Source organism: Battus philenor, unplaced genomic scaffold (assembly GCF_028537555.1).
Source record: "Battus philenor isolate CCGP_79_NKW_IND1 unplaced genomic scaffold, ilBatPhil1.0.hap1 SCAF_27, whole genome shotgun sequence".
NCBI classification, from domain to species: Eukaryota; Metazoa; Arthropoda; class Insecta; order Lepidoptera; family Papilionidae; genus Battus; species Battus philenor.
The window spans coordinates 7115577-7140685 of record NW_027181690.1 but is presented as its reverse complement, the minus strand read 5'-3'; the positions used below and the strand labels follow the sequence as shown (position 1 = coordinate 7140685).

At 36.0% G+C, this 25109-nt stretch overlaps 8 protein-coding genes across 8 annotated transcripts; 5 read left to right on the top strand and 3 right to left on the bottom strand.

The window, feature by feature from the left end:
• Window positions 1-1756: 1756 nt before the first annotated feature.
• LOC137925697 (chorion class B protein PC10-like) lies at window positions 1757-2317 on the bottom strand. The gene is made up of 2 exons (XM_068769168.1): window positions 2264-2317; window positions 1757-2182 (listed from the first exon to the last, which is right to left on the bottom strand). Exons 1-2 carry the CDS (start codon window positions 2315-2317, stop codon window positions 1757-1759), a joined length of 480 nt encoding a protein of 159 aa, XP_068625269.1.
• A 351-nt stretch (window positions 2318-2668) lies between these two features.
• Window positions 2669-3096, top strand: LOC137925696 (chorion class A protein Ld2/Ld41-like). Its single transcript, XM_068769167.1, has 2 exons — window positions 2669-2725; window positions 2806-3096. The coding sequence occupies exons 1-2, from the start codon at window positions 2669-2671 to the stop codon at window positions 3094-3096; spliced, it is 348 nt and encodes a 115-aa protein (XP_068625268.1).
• Window positions 3097-4024: 928 nt separating this feature from the next.
• LOC137925695 (craniofacial development protein 2-like) lies at window positions 4025-5389 on the top strand. The gene has a single exon (XM_068769166.1). It carries the CDS (start codon window positions 4025-4027, stop codon window positions 5387-5389), a length of 1365 nt encoding a protein of 454 aa, XP_068625267.1.
• A 1693-nt stretch (window positions 5390-7082) lies between these two features.
• LOC137925694 (chorion class B protein PC10-like) lies at window positions 7083-7643 on the bottom strand. The gene is made up of 2 exons (XM_068769165.1): window positions 7590-7643; window positions 7083-7508 (listed from the first exon to the last, which is right to left on the bottom strand). The coding sequence occupies exons 1-2, from the start codon at window positions 7641-7643 to the stop codon at window positions 7083-7085; spliced, it is 480 nt and encodes a 159-aa protein (XP_068625266.1).
• Window positions 7644-7993: 350 nt separating this feature from the next.
• LOC137925693 (chorion class A protein Ld2/Ld41-like) lies at window positions 7994-8421 on the top strand. The gene is made up of 2 exons (XM_068769164.1): window positions 7994-8050; window positions 8131-8421. Exons 1-2 carry the CDS (start codon window positions 7994-7996, stop codon window positions 8419-8421), a joined length of 348 nt encoding a protein of 115 aa, XP_068625265.1.
• A 2617-nt stretch (window positions 8422-11038) lies between these two features.
• LOC137925691 (chorion class B protein PC10-like) lies at window positions 11039-11595 on the bottom strand. Its single transcript, XM_068769163.1, has 2 exons — window positions 11542-11595; window positions 11039-11464 (listed from the first exon to the last, which is right to left on the bottom strand). The coding sequence occupies exons 1-2, from the start codon at window positions 11593-11595 to the stop codon at window positions 11039-11041; spliced, it is 480 nt and encodes a 159-aa protein (XP_068625264.1).
• Window positions 11596-11946: 351 nt separating this feature from the next.
• Window positions 11947-12374, top strand: LOC137925690 (chorion class A protein Ld2/Ld41-like). The gene is made up of 2 exons (XM_068769162.1): window positions 11947-12003; window positions 12084-12374. Exons 1-2 carry the CDS (start codon window positions 11947-11949, stop codon window positions 12372-12374), a joined length of 348 nt encoding a protein of 115 aa, XP_068625263.1.
• Window positions 12375-13213: 839 nt separating this feature from the next.
• Gmppa (GDP-mannose pyrophosphorylase A) lies at window positions 13214-24116 on the top strand. Its single transcript, XM_068768929.1, has 9 exons — window positions 13214-13387; window positions 13647-13845; window positions 14942-15110; window positions 16111-16322; window positions 17438-17534; window positions 19220-19381; window positions 21579-21699; window positions 22877-23020; window positions 23724-24116. Exons 1-9 carry the CDS (start codon window positions 13348-13350, stop codon window positions 23822-23824), a joined length of 1245 nt encoding a protein of 414 aa, XP_068625030.1. The 5' UTR covers window positions 13214-13347; the 3' UTR covers window positions 23825-24116.
• The last annotated feature ends 993 nt before the right edge of the window (window positions 24117-25109 follow it).

The following is a 25109-nucleotide window of genomic DNA, read 5'->3' as shown; positions in this document are numbered from 1 at the left end:
ACAGTTATAAGTTTATAAATCCAGCCTTCTTAAAACGCAAAGCCTAATTGTTTTTACTGATTCTAAACAAACTCTCATATGAAAAAGATTTTGTTTTACATCACATGTTGCGAAACTAAACTAGTTCCTTAAATTAAAACAAAAACTGACGGCCGCGTTATAATTTTATGGACAAAATGTGTAACTTCGTTATTGAGTTCTACAATACTTTCAGCAGTTTTATTATAAAAAAAGGTTACTAGGCACGCTTAAATAGTTTTGGTGATATTCTCTTTATTTCTGAAAACAAGTAATTAGGAAATTAAAAGTTAAATATAAAATACAGACATGCTATCCTTGATTCAAAAGAATCTGTAAGATTCTTCTACATCTTGTTGTTGTTTGTATTGCAGAACTAAAGCTCTGTCGATAAAATAGCAAAGTGTAAATAGATTTAGATGTCATCGAACCAAAACCGAAACCATATTAAAAGTGAATGCTCTATAAATAAAATTATTCAGATATTTCCAAAGTTTTAGTAATTATTCGAGATTACAAAACTTAAGCGGAGTAGATTTGAACTGATGGTAAAGCTTGCTTAATGGACGAAATTCAGTTGTAACATACAAAAACTAATAGCGAAATTAATTTAAACCATTCAACGACATCTAAGCACATTTACTATATCGTTATATCTATCGAAGACATTGTCGTTGGCGCCCGATGAACGTAGATATTTTCTAGCAATCTATAATTTAGACTATTCAATGAAATCAAGGTGTAGCAGTGAAAAATTAATTTTGATTAACAACGATATTTTATGAGCAATGTGCAATTACGTAATATGAATCTATCACGATCATCACGTTTACAGCTTTTACACCTATTCCATATTTTGCATTACTCCTATTACATTAATGTGATCACTCTGAAAAACGTTACAATATTTTTTCAATCAGTATGTGACCGGTTAAGCTTTGAAATTATGGACGCAGCTTTAATAATTTACTCAAACATTAAGCAACAAAAGGAATTATTTCAGAGTCCCTACTCGCACGTAAACGAATAAAGTCTGTCGTCTACTTTGCACAAGCAGGTATAGTTACTCTTCTCACAAAGAACTAAATTGAAGGATGTTTTACAAAAGCATAGTGTTATTATTAATGTTCAACATGTCCTATTGAAATATGTTGAATGAGAGGCTTGCAATTATTCTAGACGTCATTTTCATCCAAACCCCCCAATCAATTATGCACGTTTATTATTCCTATAGCCTCCCGCACCTTTACTGCAAACGCGATACGTTTAAAGTGGCTTTGTTTTTGGTAAATGTTGTTGCTGTTATCCTTGAGGCTTTGACGGCTTCAACTGGATTTCCGAAACCGAGGTCCTCAAAAGGCATTAATTGCAAAAACAGACTGTACCCCCCTAAAAACTATTTATACCCCCGTAGGAATATCGTGACTAAGGAAACCGACAGTCGCCGCGTGCTCAAAACAATAAGGTTCATCTATTCGTTAATAATTCGATATCAAAACACAAAGCCAATATACCATTAATTTTTTGTATATAGTGATCAAGCTGCTATCACAGTCGAAATATTATTTTTAATTTAGCTACTTTTTTCATACATGTCAATTGTAAATTTTATAAAAAGGAAAATTACTGGCTACGCTATGTGAAAAATAAGGATTAACATAATTGTTTTTTTTTAATTTATTTTATTTTTCGAATTCAGTTTGTGAACATATTATTATGTAGATCATTAATGACATATTTAATTGAGAGCTCCACAACGGCACCCTCGCAAGCCGCTGAAAGCGCCTTCAGGCAGTAGACCGGCGGCCGGCGCGGAGCCGGCGAAGTCCTCGCTCACGATGGCCACGTCGCCGTAGCCGCAGCCGTACGACACGGCGCCCGCACCGGCGGAGGGCACCGCGCCCTCCAGCTGCGTGCTGCCGAGGAATGGCAGCTGCCCGGCCACAGCCAGCACGCCCGCGTACTCGTTCTCCGACAGCACGGACACGCCGTGCGGTGGCACGGGGGAGGCGCTGGTCACGGCAAAGCCACCGCCGTCGGCGGCGGCCAGCGCGGCGGCGGCGGCCAGAGAACACTCATGGTAAGCCGGGACCACGTCGTACCGCCCCCCACTGCACCCGCTGTACCCGCGCAGCGGCACGCATTGCCCGCAGACACTCTGCAACTGAACCAAATCACAATTAAGTCACACTCATGAAAACTAATTGAATAGCATTTCATTTTTTAATTTCCTCATTAAACTCACCGATACTAAAAATCCGAGGAAGCTGCAGAGGCGTACGATGTTCGCGGCTGGCATTTTGTTTACTTGCACTTCAGTTCTTTGAATGAACCAGTGAGTAGTTAGTATCTTTACGCTTTTATTCCCGGCTTTTATACAGCCCAGGCATACCTATGTTTCTCAATTGTTGAAAATTATACGTGACCAAATTATGAAAGTAGATGATAATTTGCAATTAAATTGTTTATTTCCGTCAAAACGATGAACTTATTGTCTTAAGATTGTGGTTCAGAAATCTTTGTTGATGCGAAACCACGTACACGCTGATTAATTGAAGGCGGTTTCAAAACTAATACAAAATCATAGTATAAAAGCATACACGTGTGAAAATAATTTACCAAGTCAGTGAAACAGAAGAAAGAAACAGACATGTCACCGTTCGCCTTCCTCGGAGCACTGTTGTGCATGACCGCGTGCGGGGTTCAGGTAAAAGAGGAGCATAGTCCATAAACATATTTGTCTACTCGTATTATAAAAAGGTTTTGAATGTATTTGTTAATGTTCAGGACGCGATCGGGCAGTGCGTGGTGCCACAATACGGAGCGGGTCTCGTGTTGGGAGGCCGCGGTCTGGGCGGCTGCAGCAGGGGCGCTGCGGAGCCGGTGGGCGCGTACGGCGGGGCCGGAACGGGTGATCTGGACGTCGCCGGCGAGCTGCCCGTGGCGGGCACCACGCTCGTCGCCGGACAGGTGCCGATATTGGGCGCCGTGCAGTTCGCAGGGGAGGTGCCCTCGGCAGGCGTGGTCACCATCGTAGGACAGTGCGGCTGTGACTGCCACGGCAACCTGCTGTATTGATCGATTCATTAATTCAAGATTTAAATAAATTTGATCTTATGTTTTCGACTTTTGACTTTTATTTCAAATCATTATTTGTGCAGTGTGTTCGTAACATCGCAAAGTGACAACAACATGTGATGAACTTAGTAAAATATATATTGTATTCATGACATGCTGCGTACTGTAAATGAAAACGGTTAAAGGGACTTTGGCTCAATTTTATGTGATGTTTTTGGAAATAAGACCTCTTTTTCTCTCTCTCCTTCGAATAAATCTGTGCTGTCGTTAGAGTGTTGCAATTATCTAAACTGCTGCACCAATGAGACGTTTACGTTGTTGTAGTAGCGTTTGGTGTTTGGACTCTAGATTGACGTGTATTTATGGAAGGTCTGTAGTGTCCATAGTGTTATTGCTGTTGACGTTGTGGCTTTGACAGCTTCGACTCAACTGGGCCTCCGGAGCAGACGTTCGTTCTCTAAAGCTAATATTTGCAGAAACAGGTTGCTGCGAAAATTAATATTTATATCCCAGTGGTAATATTGGGGGGTAAGGGGGAGAAGGACAATAACATCTAGTCGACCCCAATGGCCAACCTCACCTGTTCGCGGTGCCCCCTGCTAGACAACAGACGAGGATATGGCGACCGAGAAGTGGCGGTATAACCACGCACTTACATGGCAAGAACACCTGCCAGAAGAGGTTTCAGCAGCCTGGCGACCTAAATAGTCGCCAAAAGGACTGATGCAGAAGGCAACGGGAAACCACTGCATTAAAATTCCCTAGTAAATCAGCATGAAAAAGTCAGATAAAGCCACGGCCCCGAGTGCCCGGCGTCCCTTAGATGGGACAGGGGTGCGAAGAATCCCCGGGCGGCCATTAAAAATAGGAACCTGGAATGTACGAAGTCTTAACAGCCCAGAGGAAAATATACAACGTATGCAAGGAAATGGATCGACTCCACATTGATATTCTTGGAATAAGCGACGTTAGATGGAAACATCATGGTGAACATCGGGTGGATAACAACCATGTAATGTATTATTCTGGGTCGGAAGAATCGTCAAACATGCATGATGTAGCCGTGATCATAAATACAAGATCGTTAAACACACCTATCACATTTGTGCCAGTTTCAAACCGTGCTATGATGATTCAAATCCAGTCAAAACCCTTGAACTTAAATATTATTCAACTCTACGCCCCCACCACGGAAGGCACAAATGAAGATGTCGAAGAATTCTATAAGCAGACGGAACAACTAATAAAAGTCACCAAGAAACATGACATTAACATCATATTAGGAGACATGAACGCCAAGGTTGGTCGGAGAGAAGTAAAAGGTACAGTGGGAAAATATGGACTGGGCGAAAGAAATGATAGAGGAGATAGGTTAGTCCAGTTCTGTCAAGATCAAGACTTTGTCATTATGAACACGTATTTTCAATTACCGCATAGGAGACTGTACACATGGACCTCGCCCCTTCATAAACCCGACCGTATTGTTCGAAATCAAATCGACTACATTATGATTAACAGCCGATTCAGAAACTGTGTGAAGAGTGCTAAAACATACCCAGGTGCTGATATAAGATCGGATCATAACCCAGTGGTTGCAGAAATGCTACTTGTCTTAAAGAGCATACGAAAACGACAGGCTAACAATAGAGCCAACATTCGGAAGATAAGTTGCATGAACTGCAAATCCGAGGTGATAAGAGAGATCAATAAATGGGCTACAGAAGCTAAGCAGTCTCATGAGTCTGTAGAACAGCAGTGGTACGAACTGAAAACTAAAGTACACAAAATCAACGCAGATATTCTAAAACCAGATAAGTGGGTTGCCAAAGAGCTATGGATGACTGAAAAAATCTACCAGCTAATGGAGAAAAGAAGACTTCACAAAAACGACGACGAGCTGTACAAAAGCACAGACATAGAAATTAGAAGAGAAGTTCGCTATGCTCGTAACACCTGGTATAGTGAGAAGTGTGATCGTCTTGAAGAGCTTCACAACAAACATGATGCATTCAATCTGCATAAAGAGATCAGAGCCATGGTAGGAAAGAAATACCCAACGCACCAACTAGTGGACGCCAATAATCTCCCTGTATTGGACCCGGAAGAGAAGAAACGCATCTGGGAGAAATACATTAAGAACATGTTTGCAGACGCCTCAAGAAGTTTTAATGCCGATACAAACACATTCGAGGGACTTCCAATTCTAAAAGACGAAGTTAGGAAGGCATTACTCAAGGCAAAAACAGGAAAAGCTGCGGGTCCAGACAACGTCTACGTAGAGGTGCTTAAATAAGTCAAAGAGGAAAACATGGGTGCCTTAACAAAGCTTCTAAACCTGGTGTATGATACGGGCCAGATTCCGCATGACTGGATAAGATCTGTCTTTATTACTATCCCAAAGAAGCCGAATGCGAAAAAGTGTGAAGAATTTAGGACAATAAGTTTAATGAGCCAAGTGCTTAAAATACTCCTCTCAATCATTCACGAGCGCATAAGGGTCAAATGTGACGAACAACTTGGGGACAGTCAGTTTGGTTTTAGATCTGGAATGGGCACGAGAGAAGCATTGTTTGCAGGTTTTGGTCCAAAAATGCAGAAAAATGCAACAAGATGTCTTTCTTTGTTTCGTCGACTATGAAAAGGCATTTGATCGAGTACTTCACGATCGAATGTTTGACATACTACAGGACATTGGCCTTGACGACAAAGACATCAGATTCATCAAAAACTTGTATTGGAATCAACAGGCCACTATAAGAGTAGACGGAGAAGAAACCAACGCTGTTGCTGTTCAAAAAGGGATAAGACAGGGATGCATTTTATCACCTCTCCTCTTCAACCTCTACTCAGAAGACATAATAACAAAGGCTCTTTACAACCTTGACTGTGGCGTAAAAATAAACGGCCGCAATATTAACAACTTATGTTACGCCGATGATACAGTCTTGATAGCATCTACAGCGGCTGATCTTCAAAAAATGGTTGAAACCTTGGAGGTGCACAGCAGCGAAGCTGGTCTCAGAATGAACGTTAAGAAGACGAAATTTATGGTCATTTCTAACGCATCTGACACCACCACGAACATCACGGTATCAGGCCAAAATCTGGAAATGGTTCAAAAGTACAAATATCTGGGTACATGGCTTAACGAAGATTGGAATAGCGACTTAGAAATAAAGATGCGAATTGAAATTGCACGTGGCGCTTTCAACGCGATGAAGAAAGTGCTATGTAGTCGCAGCATCAACATCAAGCTGCGAACCCGTTTGCTTCACTGTTACATCTGGCCTATTATACTGTACAGATGTGAGGCCTGGACCATAAAGGAAGACCTTCGTAAACGTATAGAGGCTTTCGAAATGTGGACATATAGACGCATGCTGTCCATAAGCTGGACTCAGAAGGTAACCAACGTCGAAGTTCTGAAACGAATCGTCCATATACGCGCACTAATGCTCACAGTTAAACGAAGGAAAATCGCTAACTTAGGACACGTTCTTCGACACCAACGATACAATCTCCTTCAACTTATCATGATGGGAAAGGTCGCTGGTAAAAGGAAGGTTGGTAGGAGAAAGAAGTCGTGGCTTCGTAATACTAGAGAGTGGACCGGAATCGCCAGCGCTGCTGAGCTATTACGCAGAACTAAAAATAAGGAAGAGAGCAGGAAGCTGATAGCCAACCTCCACTAGTTGGAGAGGCACTTCAAGAAGAAGAAGGTAATATTGCCATACATGAAGCTGATATTCCCACGCGTGATCACATCATCGAGAATTATCGATCCGTTACCTGTTCGTTATCAAAATACATAGCGAAAATACGTTAAACTCTTCTAAACTTTCAATACTGTTTTACATATATAATGTTAACGTCTTACGAAAAGAAATAAAACATCAGAGTTGAAAAACAAATAATGATTCGTTTTTTATTTTAAATTTCAAGTTTATTTCGTAAGCGCATTATTGTACGGATAATCTATGATATATTTAGAAAAGAAATCCACACCCGCACCCTCGCAAGCCGCTGAAAGCGCCTTCAGACAATAGACCGGCGGCCGGCGCGGGGCCGGCAAAGTCCTCGCTCACGATGGCCACGTCGCCGTAGCCGCAGCCGTACGACACGGCGCCCGCACCGGCGGAGGGCACCGCGCCCTCCAGCTGCGTGCTGCCGAGGAATGGCAGCTGCCCGGCCACAGCCAGCACGCCCGCGTACTCGTTCTCCGACAGCACGGACACGCCGTGCGGTGGCACGGGGGAGGCGCTGGTCACGGCAAAGCCTCCGCCGTCGGCGGCGGCCAGCGCGGCGGCGGCGGCCAGAGAACACTCAAGGTAAGCCGGGACCACGTCGTACCGCCCCCCACTGCACCCGCTGTACCCGCGCAGCGGCACGCATTGCCCGCAGACGCTCTGCAACTGAACCAAATCACAATTAAGTCACACTCATGAAAACTAATTGAATAGCATTTCATTTTTTAATTTCCTCATTAAACTCACCGATACTAAAAATCCGAGGAAGCTGCAGAGGCGTACGATGTTCGTGGCTGGCATTTTGTTTTTTGTACTTCAGTACTTTGAATGAACCGGTGAATAGTTAGTAACTTTACGCTTTTATTCCCGGCTTTTATACAGCCCAGGCATACCTATGTTTCTCAATTGTTGAAAATTATACGTGACCAAATTATGAAAGTAGATGATAATTTGCAATTAAATTGTTTATTTCCGTCAAAACGATGAACTTGTTGTCTTAAGATTGTGGTTCAGAAATCTTTGTTGATGCGAAACCACGTACACGCTGATTAATTGAAGGCGGTTTCAAAACTAATACAAAATCATAGTATAAAAGCAAACACGCGTGAAAATAATTTACCAAGGCAGTGAAACAGAAGAAAGAAACAGACATGTCACCGTTCGCCTTCCTCGGAGCACTGTTGTGCATGACCGCGTGCGGGGTTCAGGTAAAAGAGGAGCATAGTCCATAAACATATTTGTCTGCTCGTATTATAAAAAGGTTTTGAATGTATTTGTTAATGTTCAGGACGCGATCGGGCAGTGTGTGATGCCACAATACGGAGCGGGTCTCGTGTTGGGAGGCCGCGGTCTGGGCGGCTGCAGCAGGGGCGCTGCGGAGCCGGTGGGCGCGTACGGCGGGGCCGGGACGGGTGACCTGGACGTCGCCGGCGAGCTGCCCGTGGCGGGCACCACGCTCGTCGCCGGCCAGGTGCCGATATTGGGCGCCGTGCAGTTCGCAGGGGAGGTGCCCTCGGCAGGCGTGGTCACCATCGTAGGACAGTGCGGCTGTGACTGCCACGGCAACCTGCTGTATTGATCAATTCATTAATTCAAGATTTAAATAAATTTGATCTTATGTTTTCGACTTTTGACTTTTATTTCAAATCATTATTTGTGCAGTGTATTCGTATAATTGCAAAGTGATAAATAATTCAAGTTTTATTTAAATCTAATAATACGTCATCTGACTCTTACATTTTATTATTATATTATAATAAGCCATCAACAAACTTGCATATCATTTTGCAACCCGGTCGGCACGAAAAACGAAATTACTTTTTAATTTTAAAGAATAAAAAATCTAGTCTTGGTTGCTCAAATCTATACGTAGCACTAACGCTCCTGGCCCTGTGCAAGAAGTTGACTTGTATGTCCTGCAGTCTTCAGATGGTGAAAATCTGGTTCAAGGGCTCTTCTGCGTCGTATCGTTACAAATCGTTACTGACATTTAACAGACTTTAATATATTTGAAATGTCCATCTGATATATATTAAAAATAGTTTTAGTTGTCTATGAAAACTTCCATCTTGTAATTGACAACTCTTTCAATACTTTGTCGATAAACTACTGCCCTATTTTGTTTACCGACTAAGTTTACTTACTACCGCACATTAATTTTATTGTCACTTGTTTTACATCACATATTATAATCCATGGACATGTCTTTGTCCAAGACTTTCCTCTGGCATTGTCTACTACAGCTTATGAAGCTCATGCCAGTTTATTTCAGTGTACTTGTATTTTCAAAAATTGCAAACCACACTCGCTACTTAACAACTATGCCCGCTTGATTGTTCCTGGCTCCTGCTCTATCAGAACATCGCCTTGCCACACACTAGTCCACAGACGGTGGCTACATTAGACGAGCTGCGACGGGTAAATCTTCATCGACAAATTTATCTTTTTTGTCACGTCATGAAATCCCATAAGGGATACGCTTTCGCTGGGCAGACAGTTATAAGTTTATAAATCCAGCCTTCTTAAAACGCAAAGCCTAATTGTTTTTACTGATTCTAAACAAACTCTCATATGAGAATATTTTGTTTTACATCACATGTTGCGAAACTAAACTAGTTCCTTAAATTAAAACAAAAAATGACGGCCGCGTTATAATTTTATGGACAAAATGTGCAACTTCGTTATTGAGTTCTACAATACTTTCAGCAGTTTTATTATAAAAAAGGTAACTAGGCACGCTTAAATAGTTTTGGTGATATTCTCTTTATTTCTGAAAACGAGTAATTAGGAAATTGAAAGTTAAATATAAAATACACACATGCTATCCTAGATTCAAAAAAATCTGTAAGATTCTTCTGCATCTTGTTGTTGTTTATATTGCAGAACTAAAGCTCTGTCGATAAAATAGCAAAGTGTAAATAGATTTAGATGTCATCGAACCATAACCGAAACCATGTTATAATCGAATGCTGTATAAACAAAACTGTTCAGAACAGTTCAGATATTTCCAAAGTTTTAGTAATTATTCGAGATTACAAAACTTAAGCGGAGTAGATTTGAACTGAAGGTAAAGCTTGCTTAATGGACGAAATTCAGTTGTAACTTACAAAAACTAATAGCGAAATTATTTTAAACCATTCAACGACATCTAAGCACATTTATTATATCATTATATCTATCGAAGACATTGTCGTTGGCGCCCGATGAACGTAGATATTTTCTAGCAATCTATAATTAAGACTATTCAATTAAATCAAGGTGTAGCAGTGAAAAATTAATTTTGATTAACAACGATATTTTATGAGCAATGTGCAATAACGTGATATGAATCTATCACGATCATCACGTTTACAGCTTTTACACCTATTCCATATTTTGCATTACTCCTATTACATTAATGTGATCACTCTGAAAAACGTTACATTATTTTTTATATTAGCAACAAAAGGATTTATTTCAGAGTCTCTACTCGCACGTAAACAAATAAAGTCTGTCGTCTACTTTGCACAAGCAGGTATAGTTACTCTTCTCACAAAGAACTAAATTGAAGGATGTTTTACAAAAGCATAGTGTTATTATTAATGTTTAACATGTCCTATTGAAATATGTTGAATGAGAGGCTTGCAATTATTCTAGACGTCATTTTCATCCAAACCCCCCAATCAATTATGCACGTTTATTATTCCTATAGCCACCCGCACCTTTACTGCAAACGCAATACGTTTAAAGTGGCTTTTTTTTTGGTTAATGTTGTTGCTGTTATCCTTGCGGCTTTGACGGCTTCAACTGGACTTCCGAAACCGAGGTCCTCAAGAGGCATTAATTGCAAAAACAGTCTGTACCTCCCTAAAAACTATTTATACCCCCGTAGGAGTATCGTGACTAAGGAAACCGACAGTCGCCGCGTGCTCGAAACAATAAGGTTCATCTATTCGTTAATAATTCGATATCAAAACACAAAGCCAATATACCATTAATTTTTTGTATATAGTGATCAAGCTGCTATCACAGTCGAAATATTATTTTTAATTTAGCTAGTTTTTTTTATACATGTCAATTGTAAATTTTATAAAAAGGAAAATTACTGGCTACGCTATGAGAAAAATAAGGATTAACATAATTGTTTTTTTTTCTTTAATTTTATTTTCCGAATTCAGTTCGTGAACATATTATTATGTAGATCATTAATGACGTATTTAATTGAGAGCTCCACACCCGCACCCTCGCAAGCCGCTGAAAGCGCCTTCAGGCAGTAGACCGGCGGCCGGCGCGGGGCCGGCCAAGTCCTCGCTCACGATGGCCACGTCGCCGTAGCCGCAGCCGTACGACACGGCGCCCGCACCGACGGAGGGCACCGCGCCCTCCAGCTGCGTGCTGCCGAGGAATGGCAGCTGCCCGGTCACAGCCAGCACTCCCGCGTACTCGTTCTCCGACAGCACGGACACGCCGTGCGGTGGCACGGGGGAGGCGCTGGTCACGGCAAAGCCTCCGCCGTCGGCGGCGGCCAGCGCGGCGGCGGCGGCCAGAGAACACTCATGGTAAGCCGGGACCACGTCGTACCGCCCCCCACTGCACCCCCTGTACCCGCGCAGCGGCACGCATTGCCCGCGGACACTCTGCAACTGAACCAAATCACAATTAAGACAAATGCTTACAACTAGTTCAATATTTTTTAAAAAAAATTTCTCTTTAAACTCACCGATACTAAAAATCCGAGGAAGCTGCAGAGGCGTACGATGTTCGTGGCTGGCATTTTGTTTGCTTGCACTTCAGTACTTTGTATGAACCAGTGAGTAGTTAGTAACTTTACGCTTTTATTCCCGGCTTTTATACAGCCCAGGCATACCTATGTTTCTCAATTGTTGAAAATTATACGTGACCAAATTATGAAAGTAGATGATAATTTGCAATTAAATTGTTTATTTCCGTCAAAACGATGAACTTATTGTCTTAAGATTGTGGTTCAGAAATCTTTGTTGATGCGAAACCACGTACACGCTGATTAATTGAAGGCGGTTTCAAAACTAATACAAAATCATAGTATAAAAGCATACACGCGTGAAAATAATTTACCAAGTCAGTGAAACAGAAGAAAGAAACAGACATGTCACCGTTCGCCTTCCTCGGAGCACTGTTGTGCATGACCGCGTGCGGGGTTCAGGTAAAAGAGGAGCATAGTCCATAAACATATTTGTCTACTCGTATCATAAAAAGGTTTTGAACGTATTTGTTAATGTTCAGGATGCGATCGGGCAGTGTGTGATGCCACAATACGGAGCGGGTGTCGCGTTGGGAGGCCGCGGTCTGGGCGGCTGCAGCAGGGGCGCTGCGGAGCCGGTGGGCGCGTACGGCGGGGCCGGGACGGGTGACCTGGACGTCGCCGGCGAGCTGCCCGTGGCGGGCACCACGCTCGTCGCCGGACAGGTACCGATATTGGGCGCCGTGCAGTTCGCAGGGGAGGTGCCCTCGGCAGGCGTGGTCACCATCGTAGGACAGTGCGGCTGTGACTGCCATGGCAACCTGCTGTATTGATCATGAAAATAGAAGTTTTCAATAAAGTTTTATACCAATATTGCTGTTTTTAAGTTTTTTTTGCTACTAAACGTGCGACTAAATAATCAAAATATAATATAAAAAAATAAAAAACTGAAAATTAGGTATCGAATTTATGAAGCAAATCAATTAGTACCGGATTCGTGTTGGCTTGCGATACTCAACAAGCACAATAATTAGGATAATGAATGACATTATCACCCTTCTCGAAAAATATATCCTTTATAATTATATGAATAATTTTAATGTCTTAAATAAAATGCCCACTACTCTATTTTAACCGTATAAAACTATCAAGACCTTAGCAAACAAAAACGTACTTTACATAGTTGTTGAGAAGTGTTTGATGAACAAGTTGATTAAGATAATACCCGGAAAATATCTTGATTTTTTTTAACACCATGCCTAATAATTTTAGGATATACATATTTTTATTTACTAAAATTGCAAAAATTGCAATTGAGCCTAGTGGATTGCTCTTACCCACATCTCCTTCAGGATCTCGCCAGGGCACACAGCTGCAACTAGAAAAATTTACCCTTTTTTGGAAATATGTTATAACTTTTTTTCATTTTCGGCAGTAATGAAAAAGACTCCCGCTTAATGAATTTGTGCGGTCTTTTTGACGCCATTGATAAAACTATGAGACAAATACTCTTAGTTAAATAATTATTATTTACTTAGGCATTTCAAATTAATGGTTTTTTGGGCTTTTTCATATCTACTTATTTTTTATATTTTTTAACATGGCAACCATACTGCTTAATACGTGTGTTTTGACACTACATACACTTCATACAATGTTTTTGTTATTTGAACACTATGGTATTTTATCATAAAGAGTAGCGTTAACTTTCAAAGTTGACACATACACTATTTACTTTTATCAGAATTTTTAAACGATTTAATAGAGTACAAACCGTCAAACTCTTACCTAACGTAAATTTTAAACATGTTAAAAGCTGTGATATTAATCGGAGGACCGCAAAAAGGTATTTCTTAACTTTGTCAACGTCACCGGTATTCCTTATCAACTAGTGTTAATATTGCAAAAACACATAATACATATATGCATACAAAAAGACATATTTCGTTGATAATGTTTAAACATTACGTCTGATTATTTTATCTTTTATATTCGTCCTATTTTATTACATATATGCGATGTAAAATTTCCGAACAAATATAGCCATATTAGTAAAAGATTTCCATTATCACTAGCATATGTTGATATTACCGTTTTAATTTTAGGTACCCGGTTTCGGCCCTTGTCCTTGGATACCCCAAAGCCACTGTTTCCTCTAGCAGGCCTCCCGCTTATACAACACCACATAGCAGCATGCGCTAAGCTGGTAGAATGTAAGGAGATATTAATTATAGGTTCTTACACTACCACACACATGGCACAATTTGTGAGTGATATGCAGAAAGAATATCATGTAATCATAAGGTAATTGTATGAATATTATTACCAACTTTACTCTTAGTCTTGTTTCTATGTACTTTTTATTTTCATATTATTATGTTTATCCATTTGTACAACCTACGGGAAGGTTTGTCCACATGAATGCAATTGATTTTATAAAAAACCAATGTGACACACATTTGTAACTAATTAAAATATGCTTTTAGGTAGACTGGAAAGTAATGTCGTTTCTGCGCATGACAATATTTGATTGTCACTTGGTAGCTCATTACATACTTGTAAGACAATGTATACTAGATGGTAAAGGGTTGTTGATAAGGAAGGTCAATATATTGTTTATTAGAAATTAAATTTTGTTAAAAATGTAGTTGTGTGAATTTAACTTAAGAAAGCAATACTATTTTCCAGTCCCCCTAATATCAAGTGTCAAAATGGTAAAAATATAAAATTTCAATTTGATATTGAAAAGAGTGATGGCTATTATAGAAGTTCAAATTTGATTACAATGCCTTTTTTATTGTAAAAATCATCATCATCAATCAAATATTAAAATAAACTCAAAATAATTATGTAAAAGGTTTTATCTTTGCTTATTGTTGTTATTGTTTTTAATTAGGTAATTTAATACTTTTAAAACTAACCCTTTTAATGCAAACTTTAAATCATAATTTACTAAATTAGAAAAAGCATTTTAGGATAACTTACTTTTTTATGTCTGTTTATGTTGATTATCACATGATAAAGGCCACAGGCGATTCTATTCAACTGCATAAACTAGCAATTAGTAAAACACTTACTAGTCAATTTATTTAAGACATTAAAAAATTGTTAACTTACTATAAAAACTATGATATAAAAATTATGTGTTGGAATTGGTAGCTCTTTTATATTTCTTCGGTGTCTTTCAATTAATCCACCTATTTCCATTTTGTAGATTTAATATTTCCTTGATGGTATTCTAATAACAAATAATTTTGTTGATAACACCATTAATAGTTTTATAAAAATTGTAATAGCTTTTATTGTAAAAATCCTGTAATTTTAAGAAATACCCATTTAAGGCAAAAAATGTTGCCATGTTTTTTCACTTTCAATTAAGTATAGGAAATATCTTCTGCAGATATTTGCAAGAGTTCACGGCGTTGGGCACAGGAGGAGGACTATATCACTTTAGGGACCAAGTGAGAGCTGGCAACCCCAGTGCTTTCTTTTTATTGAATGGTGATGTGTGTGCTGATTTTCCATTGAAGGAATTGTGGGCGTTCCATGAAGAAAGGCCTAATGCTCTGGTAGGTTGTTTTAACATATTCCAGAAAATGAACAGGCTTCAAATTTTACATGTGTATCAAACAAATTATGACATAAAAATCAGGAGTATTACTTTAGGTTTTTAAACTTTATGTATCCAATGTAATAATGGTATCAGGACCTTGATGGGTCCATCTCAGCACAGCAACACATTAGGCATGTTTTGCAAAAACTTATGCCTTCTTTGTAATTTGGCCCAAAAACACTGCCTTAATACTGTGCAGGGTTCAGGCTACTCCACAGTATGACTCGGCTCATTTGTGCTACTAGGTGAATGTCTACTGCAGAATTAGAATGTGTCTAAATTTTTAAATAATGCAGAATTGCTGTTACTCACATAGCTTTTAAGTAAACATTCTATTAACTTTCTTATATAATATAATATGTACTTACTGAGTTTGAGGAAGCTTATTATTATTTAAGACTGTACTATGATAGTAGGTTGTGGATTTGACTCTGATTTGAATCTGTACAATTGCTCAGTGAAAAAAGAATCTATTACTATTACTGGGCCAATGACAATAAAAATTGAACTTCTTATTTTGTACAACTATTTTATCATGTAAACAATTTAAGAAGTGTATTAAACAAAAATTTGTCGAATTTTTGTAAACAAAATAAGAATATGAACAAAAAATTCTATTAGAGTATGAAACAATTTTAAGTGATTATATAGCTTGAGAATGAATTGCTCTACTATTGTTTTGGTAATATTGTAAAAGCGACAACGAATGTCTGAGTTTCATGTAGGCTCATCTCAGATGAAGGTGCATTTAGGACCCTTTTTAATCTTAAGTTGAAGGATGCCTTGTTGGGTGGCTTAAGCTGATTCTGGTTTTTATTGAATTGGGTTCTTCTGGCATTCTTATGTCATACACAAGTGGTCACTGTAAATGATTCTATGTGAATAATAATGTTAATATATTAATATAGTTAAAGATAAAAAATTTGGTAAATAATAAATTTGGTAACACATTCTAGGTCACTATAATGGGAACAGAGGCTACGCGTCAGCAATCTGTACATTATGGTTGCATGGTATGCGAGGGGGCCACAAAAGCTGTGACACATTATGTAGAGAAACCTAACTCTTATGTATCCACACTTATAAACTGTGGAGTTTACATGTGCTCGCTTCAAGTTTTTCATACTATGGCTGAGGCATTTCAAAGGAAGCAGGATGGGTATTTTAGGTAAGAACAACGTTTCTCTTTATTTTTCGCTTTCACTTAGGTCGTTACATTGTATATTTCGGTTCTTTCCTTGTAATTGGGCATAAATGACAGGCACTAATTAACAAGAAGCATGTACTATAAGAGTTCTTTTTAAAAACAAATGTAAAACAAGTTTATTTGCCAATATTTGTTTGGGGCTATTCATAAAATATGTTACCTGGACTTTTACATTTCCAAATCACTTCCTCCCTGATTGTCATGCTATGGTATACTTTCTGTGAGTCGCCTGGAAATATAACGTCACAAAAGCTAGAGACAAGGCAATAGGAGCTAGGGCCAAGTCATGGGATGCGGCCAGCACTACACCGGGGTCACTGCACCTGTTTTTGGGATAGGCCTTTGCCTTGCTGTGGGTGTATATCTGCTGATGAACATGATGATGAAAAACTAATAATATTTATTTATTGTTCATATGTTAGCAAAGATTTTAGAGTATCCATAGTGCTGAAATATTACAATGGTGATTGTTACATATTCTTAGTTCATTTGTTTCCCTCATGTGACCTCATGTATCTCTAAGTGATTCCTCAATAAACAAGGTGTCAATCAACCTAATTAACACTAGAAATTCAATTAATAAATATATTTGTTATTAATTATTGTTTTAAAAATCAGGCAATTATAGTATGAATTTTGTAGTTTACAGAAGGGTTACTCAATAGAACATTAAAGTGAAAAAGTATTAAAATTGTAAAGAATTGTGGATGACTGATGAAATATGCTTTCCATTACTTTATAGTAATAGAAATATTGGCAATCACTTGGTACATAAAATTAATGTATTCTTATGAATGGCAATTTAAAACACATGTCATAGATATTTAAATAACCTTTAAGGGCTACCTGCTTCAACATCCCATTTTGTCCTCAATTTGTTTTATAAGACATCTTGTATATGTAGAGAATATAACCAAAATCATATTTAACTAAATATTCAATTCTGTATACCATAACATCTGTTGTCTCTTTTTTTCTTAAGTTATTTTTACAAGTTTAATATGTATTACATTGGTCATCCGTGGAAAAAGGTTACTAGATTTATGGGTGTTTTTTTTATTTTGTTAAATTTTCAGTGCTAATGGTCAAAATGGCGCACACCCTGGTTACATGTCCTGGGAGCAGGATGTTTTGGCTCCATTGGCGGGAACAAACAAGCTTTATGCAATGCAGGTATTAAACATTTGGAAAATATAGTAAATGTGAATATATTGTAATAATAATTAACAATATATTGTACAATTTGTTAATATGTTTTATATTTAGGTGATTGGAGATACTCCAGCACAAAGGTTTCTTTTAAGGACTGCCATTCTATTTGCAGGAAATTTAATAAATTCACTTACAATCAAAGCTTAATGAAATGTTTATTGACACTATAATAATACAAATTTAATTTTTTTTTTGGTTCGCAAGACTGGAATAAAAGAACAAAAAAAATTGCAAAAATATTTTTTATGAATATCACAATTACTGTCATTTAGTTGATGTATGCAACTTCTGCATATTAAATTATTGTATTTTTTTTATTTTAACGGTACTTAAAGTGATGCATAATAATCAAAAGGTATATAATTATTTTTAACCACCGTCGAACTATGGAAAAAGTCCAGAATATCTGTATTTAGTTTTAAACAATTGTTTGGCATCTTGTCTACTAAAATCTCATGTTTTTCCTGGTACCTATAGAACTAGGTCAACTTAAAACATTAAAGTAACCAAAGCTACTCATATTTTAACTGAAGATACATAAAAAACATTATGCTTGTGTAATAAAATTAATATTCTTGTTTTTATTCACAAATAAGATTGTATGTGCTGTGCTTAAGATCATACCTACTGTCATAACATAAACATTTTATTTTTTTAATTACTATTAATATTGTTTTAGAAATAACTAACAACACATAATATGTATTTATATAACAGTATTCATTATCTACACAGGAAGAGATATCAGGTTATTAAGATTTATTTACAGAGGTCACAGCAACCTATTTAGTAATAAACAATCAAATGAATGCAAAAAAATTTGTACATCTTATTGTGCTTTGGCTTATGATAAAATTTTTATTTTGGTTATACAGTTCTTCTACCACTTAATTAAAATTTAATCATTTAATTTAACTTTTTAAATATTTATATATTTATTCATACTAATAAATTTATTTAGAGTGTTCCCTAGTGTATATTGAAACTCTAGAACCAACTTCAGCTCGTTTACAAACTAACCTGCGAGACAGGAGTCAATAATATATTCACCAATTAGAATTCATGGCCAATATAATTTCTTTATGTTGCATATTAAACTAGTTTGATACATTTTATAACAATTACATATTCAAATTGTTTCAGAGGTACCAGTTAAATGAGGTAAAATCAATATGTCACAAAATTGATAAACATTATTAACAGTAAATAGAACATTTTCAATGTAAACATTACAAATCAAACATTTATACTTTGGGAATACTTTAGTTGATATATTTATATAAACATATGTATTTATACATATATATTTAATTTTTATTTTCTAAACAAACATAAGTTATATTTTTCTAAATATTTTAAATATGGAACTAATTCTTTACTATTACACTATTTCTCTCAACAAAAGGTTCCAAGCATAAAATTAAGTTTGCATTAATAAATAAAGCTCTATCCACCTAGTATTGGGATGTGTATTCATAACTGAACAAACATGGTTTGTTTTATTATTTGTCATGACCAAATACATGTTGTTTGCTGGCATTATCAGCTTACAAAGTTTAAGGTGGCAGACCTAAATATCTTTACAGAAATTATGCTCTAACATTAATTATGATTCATGCTAAGGAAATTAACTTTTACATTTACAGGTGACGAATTGGTGGTCCCAGGTCAAGACAGCTGGATCAGCCATATACGCCAACCGCCACTATTTAGAACTGAACCGAAAGCAGCAGCTGGAGCCTCCACCGTGTCACATAATACCAGATGTATTCCTACATCCAACCGCTGTCGTTGACAGCACAGCTGTGGTAATAACATGTTAACATTTAAGCAGAGATTGAAAAGTTGGTATAGCTAAGAAAATATAGAGACTGCTTTAACACTATAAAATATTTATTTGTCATTGGAAACAATGAAGACCTGTTTTTCTAAAGCACCAATGGCGCTTTAGTTGCATAATCCATTTTAATGTTGGAAGGTTTTTCTATTGCTTAATTTTTTACTGTTACGTGTATAGATAACATTGTCAAATTGGAAAACTGGGAAAGGTTTATGTCCAATGGTGGGATGTCTTACAATTAAAATAATGATGATGATTATCTTATCTTTTCCTTTTTTTCCCAGTGTATGTTGAAATGTAGTGAAAGGTAGAAATTTTTTTATTATTAACTGAATGTGCAAATTAAAAAAAATGTTTTTTTTTATTATTTATCTGTATTTAATTTGTACTAAATTATGACAAAGTAATAAATTCATAATGAAGTTATTAATATAAGATATATGTCTAGGAGCTGTACACTCATGGATGATATCAGTGTTGCCAATATTAGTAATTTGATTTTAGTGATTACCCTCCTTCCATTAAAACACAAGTTTGGGGAATCTTATTTTCAACTAATATCTTGCGAGATTATAACACTCTGGTCATTTGAGTGGTATTTTAACTGTAATAATTCTATAGTACATTATTACTTATACATTGACAAGATTAACAAAATAAGTGTTTACTTTATAGTCTTGTTTCATTTGTCACACTATTGTTACTTAACAATGTTTTAATGTTATTAAGAGCCAGTATGAAGCCTCTATTCCTAATAGGGAGATTCCTCTAAAGTAGATTTTGAGAAGCTCCGAGTCTAAGCTAGAAATTAATATCTAACACTATATGTTTACACCATCTTCTAGACAGCTTATTCCCCAAAGAAAAGTCTAAAGAGTACATGTTTTCTTTTTTGTGGACCTCGTTCACTCCCTGTTATGGTTACAGCAACTTTCGACTAAATACATTTTCATACATTTCATCTTCGTCTAAATCTCATACATTCTTTACTATTTTATTCAACACCAACATCTTTCAATCCTGTTTATATTTCATGTTTCGATGCATCAGCTCACTTCCGTTTCCTTCCCTCGGAAATACTAATGACATGCTAGACTAGGTAGCCATAAATTCTGTTACTGGCTGTTTACATACATTTAAAAAAATATTAATTTGAATTTCGAACTTCTTTCCCGCTATTATTGTGTTTTTTTATTAGAATTATTTGTTTTGAAAATGTAATGTGGCATTAAAGAGAATACGATTGCAGTATTTGCACTGTACAAAGTAGGTAAGGAGCCAGCCGACATTTTTGATACATTGAAAAAGCTAGGGATTAGCCGAATGTTTGTGTATCGTAACATCCAAGAGTACAATGAAATCATGTCTGTTGATGACCGTGAGAGATCCGCCGTTAATCATCTGAAGGTCAGAATTCGTCGAAATCCAAATATTTTCTTTGTAAAAGAACTTATGGCTAGACTAGTTATATGGTTTTGATTTGTTTTGTTTTTTTTTTGTTCTATTCTTCGGCTTACTTTACTTGTCTATCTTGTTTGGCTATTTTAATTTTGTACTTCTTAATCCTGTTTCACAATTTTATCATTAATGCATTAATATGCAAAAAGGCGTTTTCTGTTTTTATAACTATATAAAGATTACGAAAATACTGGCCTATCTTCAACAAAGCCTTGAAAACATGATTCAATCTTAACAATTAATTATATAACAATCAGTGTTTACAATGCAATCACACCTATATCTAATATATAAAATTCTCGTGTCACGGTGTTCGAATTTGAACTCCTCCGAAACGGCTTGACCGATTTTTACCAAATTTTATATGCATATTCAGTAAGTCTGAGAATCGGCTACTATCTATTTTCCATACCCCTAAGTGGTAAGGGTGGTCCACCCCTAATTTTTTTTTATTTTTTAGACAATTTTTTTTAGTTTTTTTTTCTCTTATTATGATACAGCATACAAAAATGCATACAACCCTAAATTTTCACCCCTCTACGATTAACCCTTATTTTTTATTTGTTAATTAAAAACTTTAATTTTTTTTGCAAAACAACGTTTGCGGGATCAGCTAGTATATATAAATATATATATATATATAATAATATTTGATTTGTGTATAATATAATTACTACAACTGCTTGACTTCGGTTTTATTTCCACAGATTGGCCCGAATGTATCGATTGGTGCAGGTGTGACTATAAAGGCCGGTGCCAGAATCAAAGAGTCGATTATATTGGACAACGCCACGATAAATGAACATGCCCTTGTAATGCATTCTGTCGGTGAGTACTGCTAGTTTTTTAAGCTGTTTATAAATGTTCCAGTAGTTGTCAGAGTGAAAATACAAGTTTGCTACGACATTTACATCGTCATATGAGAGATACTCACCTATATTATTGACTTTACACCTACCTCAATACCTCTGGAACTATAAAGCTTGATATAACTTAAACTTTCGACTACTTAAAAAAACACAATAATGTCTTCCGGAATTTTATTTAAAGAATCTGATTCCGTCTATTAGTACAGCTGGTTTTTACTTTTTTTTAATTTATTGTAATTATTGTAAACATACAAAATATTTTCATAAGTATATTGTGAGGTCACTGTAAGAACATCGACCTCTTTAAATCGCTTTCTCAAGGAGATTCGCGGCCCTAAGCTGTAAATAGCTCGGATTGCTCTTTTGCAAAACAAATATATTTTTAATATCCCCTTATCTATCCCAAAGCATCAATCCTTATTAAGTAATGCTGTGAAAATAACTATAATACATTATCCTAACAATATCAATATCAGAGTGGGATTTCTACCTAACCTAACAGCATAAGCTGCAGCACTAAGCCTGATCTCAACTTGATTGAATGTGAGGCCTCCAATGAAGTTTAGAAGATTATATATAGTTTAAAATATCACCATTTCTTTTTATATTATTAGTGGTGTTTGATTTAATCTTTGGTAAGGAAATTTTATTTTGTCAGTTAGTTTCTAATATGTAGGCATGTTAAGAGTTTTCAATAATGAGAAAATTACACCCACACAAGACAATGCAAAGGATTAAAAATAATAAAACTGTTGAACTAGTTATTCTGGGCAGTTGGATAAAAAACAAAAAACAATTTTAAAAAAATATTAAAAATTCGAGTAATACGTTTTATGCAACAGAGGCACTAGAGGCAGTCTTGGCAACCAACAAACTTTGAAAATGAAGAAAGAGAAGAAAGGGTCTTAATAGACATAATATATACACAAACAACATAAATAATTCAGATAATACATTCCACAAACTGTGTGATACTATAAATTATACATTAATTCATCATTATCATCATTTCAGTCATAGGAGGTATAACAAGGGCCTCCCCCACAGATTTCCAATAACATTAATTAGAATCTGTATATAAATTGATGCCAGATTCTTACTCGTATATTTAATTAAAATAATTTATATCCTTCCAGTTGGTCAAGAGGCTACGGTGGGGGAGTGGTCAAGGGTTGAAGGTACACCATCCGACCCTGATCCGAATAAGCCATTTGCAAAAATGGACAATCAGCCATTGTTCAACACAGATGGACGGTTAAACCCTTCAATCACTATATTAGGTGAGTGGTAGTTACAACCTATATACAATATACCTTATGTTGTATCCAGAAATCAAAATTGTCTAATATAATAAATAACATAATGATAATATACTAAGATAAAACTTTTTAAAATTCAGGTTATTACATGTGAAAATTAATTATTGTTTACAATCTCTCCCTGCATATTTAACAATGCCAAAAGTTTTTTGCCTGTCTTATTTCAATAAGAAAAAATAGTTAATGTAAGATTTTTCAATGGTCATTTTATACAGCGTGATTGGTAATAGGTTTTAATACCTTTCGCTGCCAAATGACCCATATATTCACACAAACATAAATAATACATATATATATATATATATATATATAAATATATAAATATGTATATATATATAAAACTAAAGTTATTTATGCAGACATGTGTGATCTATCAACCAAACTTTAAATTAATATTCATTTTATTTATTTGTAAATTGCAATAAATATATATTATAATTATTTACTAATAGTTAACAGATATGATTATTCGTCTCAATTTCCCATTTGAATCTGGGAATTTTTTCGATTCAAACTGTTTTTCTTAATAGTTCAACATTCCAAGAATACATAATATTTATCTGAATATATTCCATATCTGCTTGTAGGGATACAACACAACACTATACAAATATTAATAATATTCCTTGTCAATTGTTTTACTATTATTTTAAAATGTCCCCAGGTGCAAGTGTAGTGGTTCCGGCTGAAACAATGTTGCTAAACTCCATAGTGTTGCCACATAAACTCCTTTCAAGAAGTTTCAAGCACGAAATTATTTTATAGTATTTTCTCATGCGACTAAAATGTATATATAGACTGTTGATATTGTCTATTGTTATTTAAAATAATTACTTTTTATACGAATTTAAACCCTTTTCCCTATAAGATTAATTTTTATTACAAAATTGTGTTTATTCTACTGTATAAATATTACTAGTTTTATTTAGTCTCGGTGGTTTTAAAATAGCGTTCAATGAAATAAACATCAGAATGCTGTTACTACGGATCGGTGATAGATGGCGCTAGTAGGAGATTGCATCGCGCTATCGTTTCGTTGTATATTTGATACATTTTTTATGCGCATTTAATATTTAATGTATAATTAGTGACACGTGATGAATAATCTTTCACAACATGAGTATATTTAAAAGTATGTTATTAAAAACATCTTATCATAGCTTTGAGAATTTTTTGTTCCTAGAAATGTGAGGAACTTGGTTTATTAAGTCATTTCCATTATAGATATTATAATGTATACATAAAAAATGTATAATTTCATTTAAAAATAGCAACTGCTGAGTTTTTGGCCGGCTCTTAACAGGTCCGCATTCCGAGTCGGTGGTAGCTTACTACTTTTAATGTTAAAATAATTGACAGTTCAAAAGCGCATGTGCCTATTTGAATAAAGAAATTTTTATGACGTGTTCATGTATTGTAAAACCGTACACAATAAGCCACAAAATAGTTACTACTTTTATGACATGTATAAATATACATAAAATCTTTTTTTCAGTTTTAGCACTAACCTTATGCGCACCGCTATTTTTATTATGTTTATCAATAAAAATTCGATGAATGCAGTTTTAATTCAACCCATAATAGAATGTTAGATATTTTTTGTTAAAAATTTTAAATTTCGATTAATGATGAATTCATAAGATAATGTTTATATTCTCTTACAATGAAACCGGTTGTGAAAAATTTATATCAATTTTTACATGAACAACAATGTAACAAGCAATCTTTATATAATATCATATTAAAATGGCCGTACCAAAGTGATGCACAATGTTCATAAACTTTTAATACGATTTCTATTATTTATGATTATTTAATTTTTACTAAGAAATGTAATAAATTATATGAATAAAGTTTTTTTTTATTATTACCTTATTCCTTTCTAGAGTTTTTATTTAGTATGGTTACCGAGCAGAGAAAACCCAGCAGTTGGACTGAAACTTGAGTTCGTAGGTTGCGGGTTCGTTATCCCCGATAAAACATGATATACATTAAGTATACAGGATTGCCACTGCTCACTAACGAACTTTCCAGAGGATGAGTAGCAGCG

Coding starts and splice junctions, on each gene's coding strand:
- LOC137925697 (XM_068769168.1), bottom strand. CDS start 2,317: ATGCCAGCCGCGAACATCGTACGCCTCTGCAGCTTCCTCGGATTTTTA. Junction 2,183..2,263: donor TCCTCGGATTTTTAGTATCG/GTGAGTTTAATG, acceptor GATTTGGTTCAG/TTGCAGAGTGTCTGCGGGCA.
- LOC137925696 (XM_068769167.1), top strand. CDS start 2,669: ATGTCACCGTTCGCCTTCCTCGGAGCACTGTTGTGCATGACCGCGTGC. Junction 2,726..2,805: donor TGACCGCGTGCGGGGTTCAG/GTAAAAGAGGAG, acceptor GTTAATGTTCAG/GACGCGATCGGGCAGTGCGT.
- LOC137925695 (XM_068769166.1), top strand. CDS start 4,025: ATGGATCGACTCCACATTGATATTCTTGGAATAAGCGACGTTAGATGG.
- LOC137925694 (XM_068769165.1), bottom strand. CDS start 7,643: ATGCCAGCCACGAACATCGTACGCCTCTGCAGCTTCCTCGGATTTTTA. Junction 7,509..7,589: donor TCCTCGGATTTTTAGTATCG/GTGAGTTTAATG, acceptor GATTTGGTTCAG/TTGCAGAGCGTCTGCGGGCA.
- LOC137925693 (XM_068769164.1), top strand. CDS start 7,994: ATGTCACCGTTCGCCTTCCTCGGAGCACTGTTGTGCATGACCGCGTGC. Junction 8,051..8,130: donor TGACCGCGTGCGGGGTTCAG/GTAAAAGAGGAG, acceptor GTTAATGTTCAG/GACGCGATCGGGCAGTGTGT.
- LOC137925691 (XM_068769163.1), bottom strand. CDS start 11,595: ATGCCAGCCACGAACATCGTACGCCTCTGCAGCTTCCTCGGATTTTTA. Junction 11,465..11,541: donor TCCTCGGATTTTTAGTATCG/GTGAGTTTAAAG, acceptor GATTTGGTTCAG/TTGCAGAGTGTCCGCGGGCA.
- LOC137925690 (XM_068769162.1), top strand. CDS start 11,947: ATGTCACCGTTCGCCTTCCTCGGAGCACTGTTGTGCATGACCGCGTGC. Junction 12,004..12,083: donor TGACCGCGTGCGGGGTTCAG/GTAAAAGAGGAG, acceptor GTTAATGTTCAG/GATGCGATCGGGCAGTGTGT.
- Gmppa (XM_068768929.1), top strand. CDS start 13,348: ATGTTAAAAGCTGTGATATTAATCGGAGGACCGCAAAAAG. Junction 13,846..14,941: donor GAATATCATGTAATCATAAG/GTAATTGTATGA, acceptor TATCTTCTGCAG/ATATTTGCAAGAGTTCACGG. Junction 16,323..17,437: donor AAGCAGGATGGGTATTTTAG/GTAAGAACAACG, acceptor TTAAATTTTCAG/TGCTAATGGTCAAAATGGCG.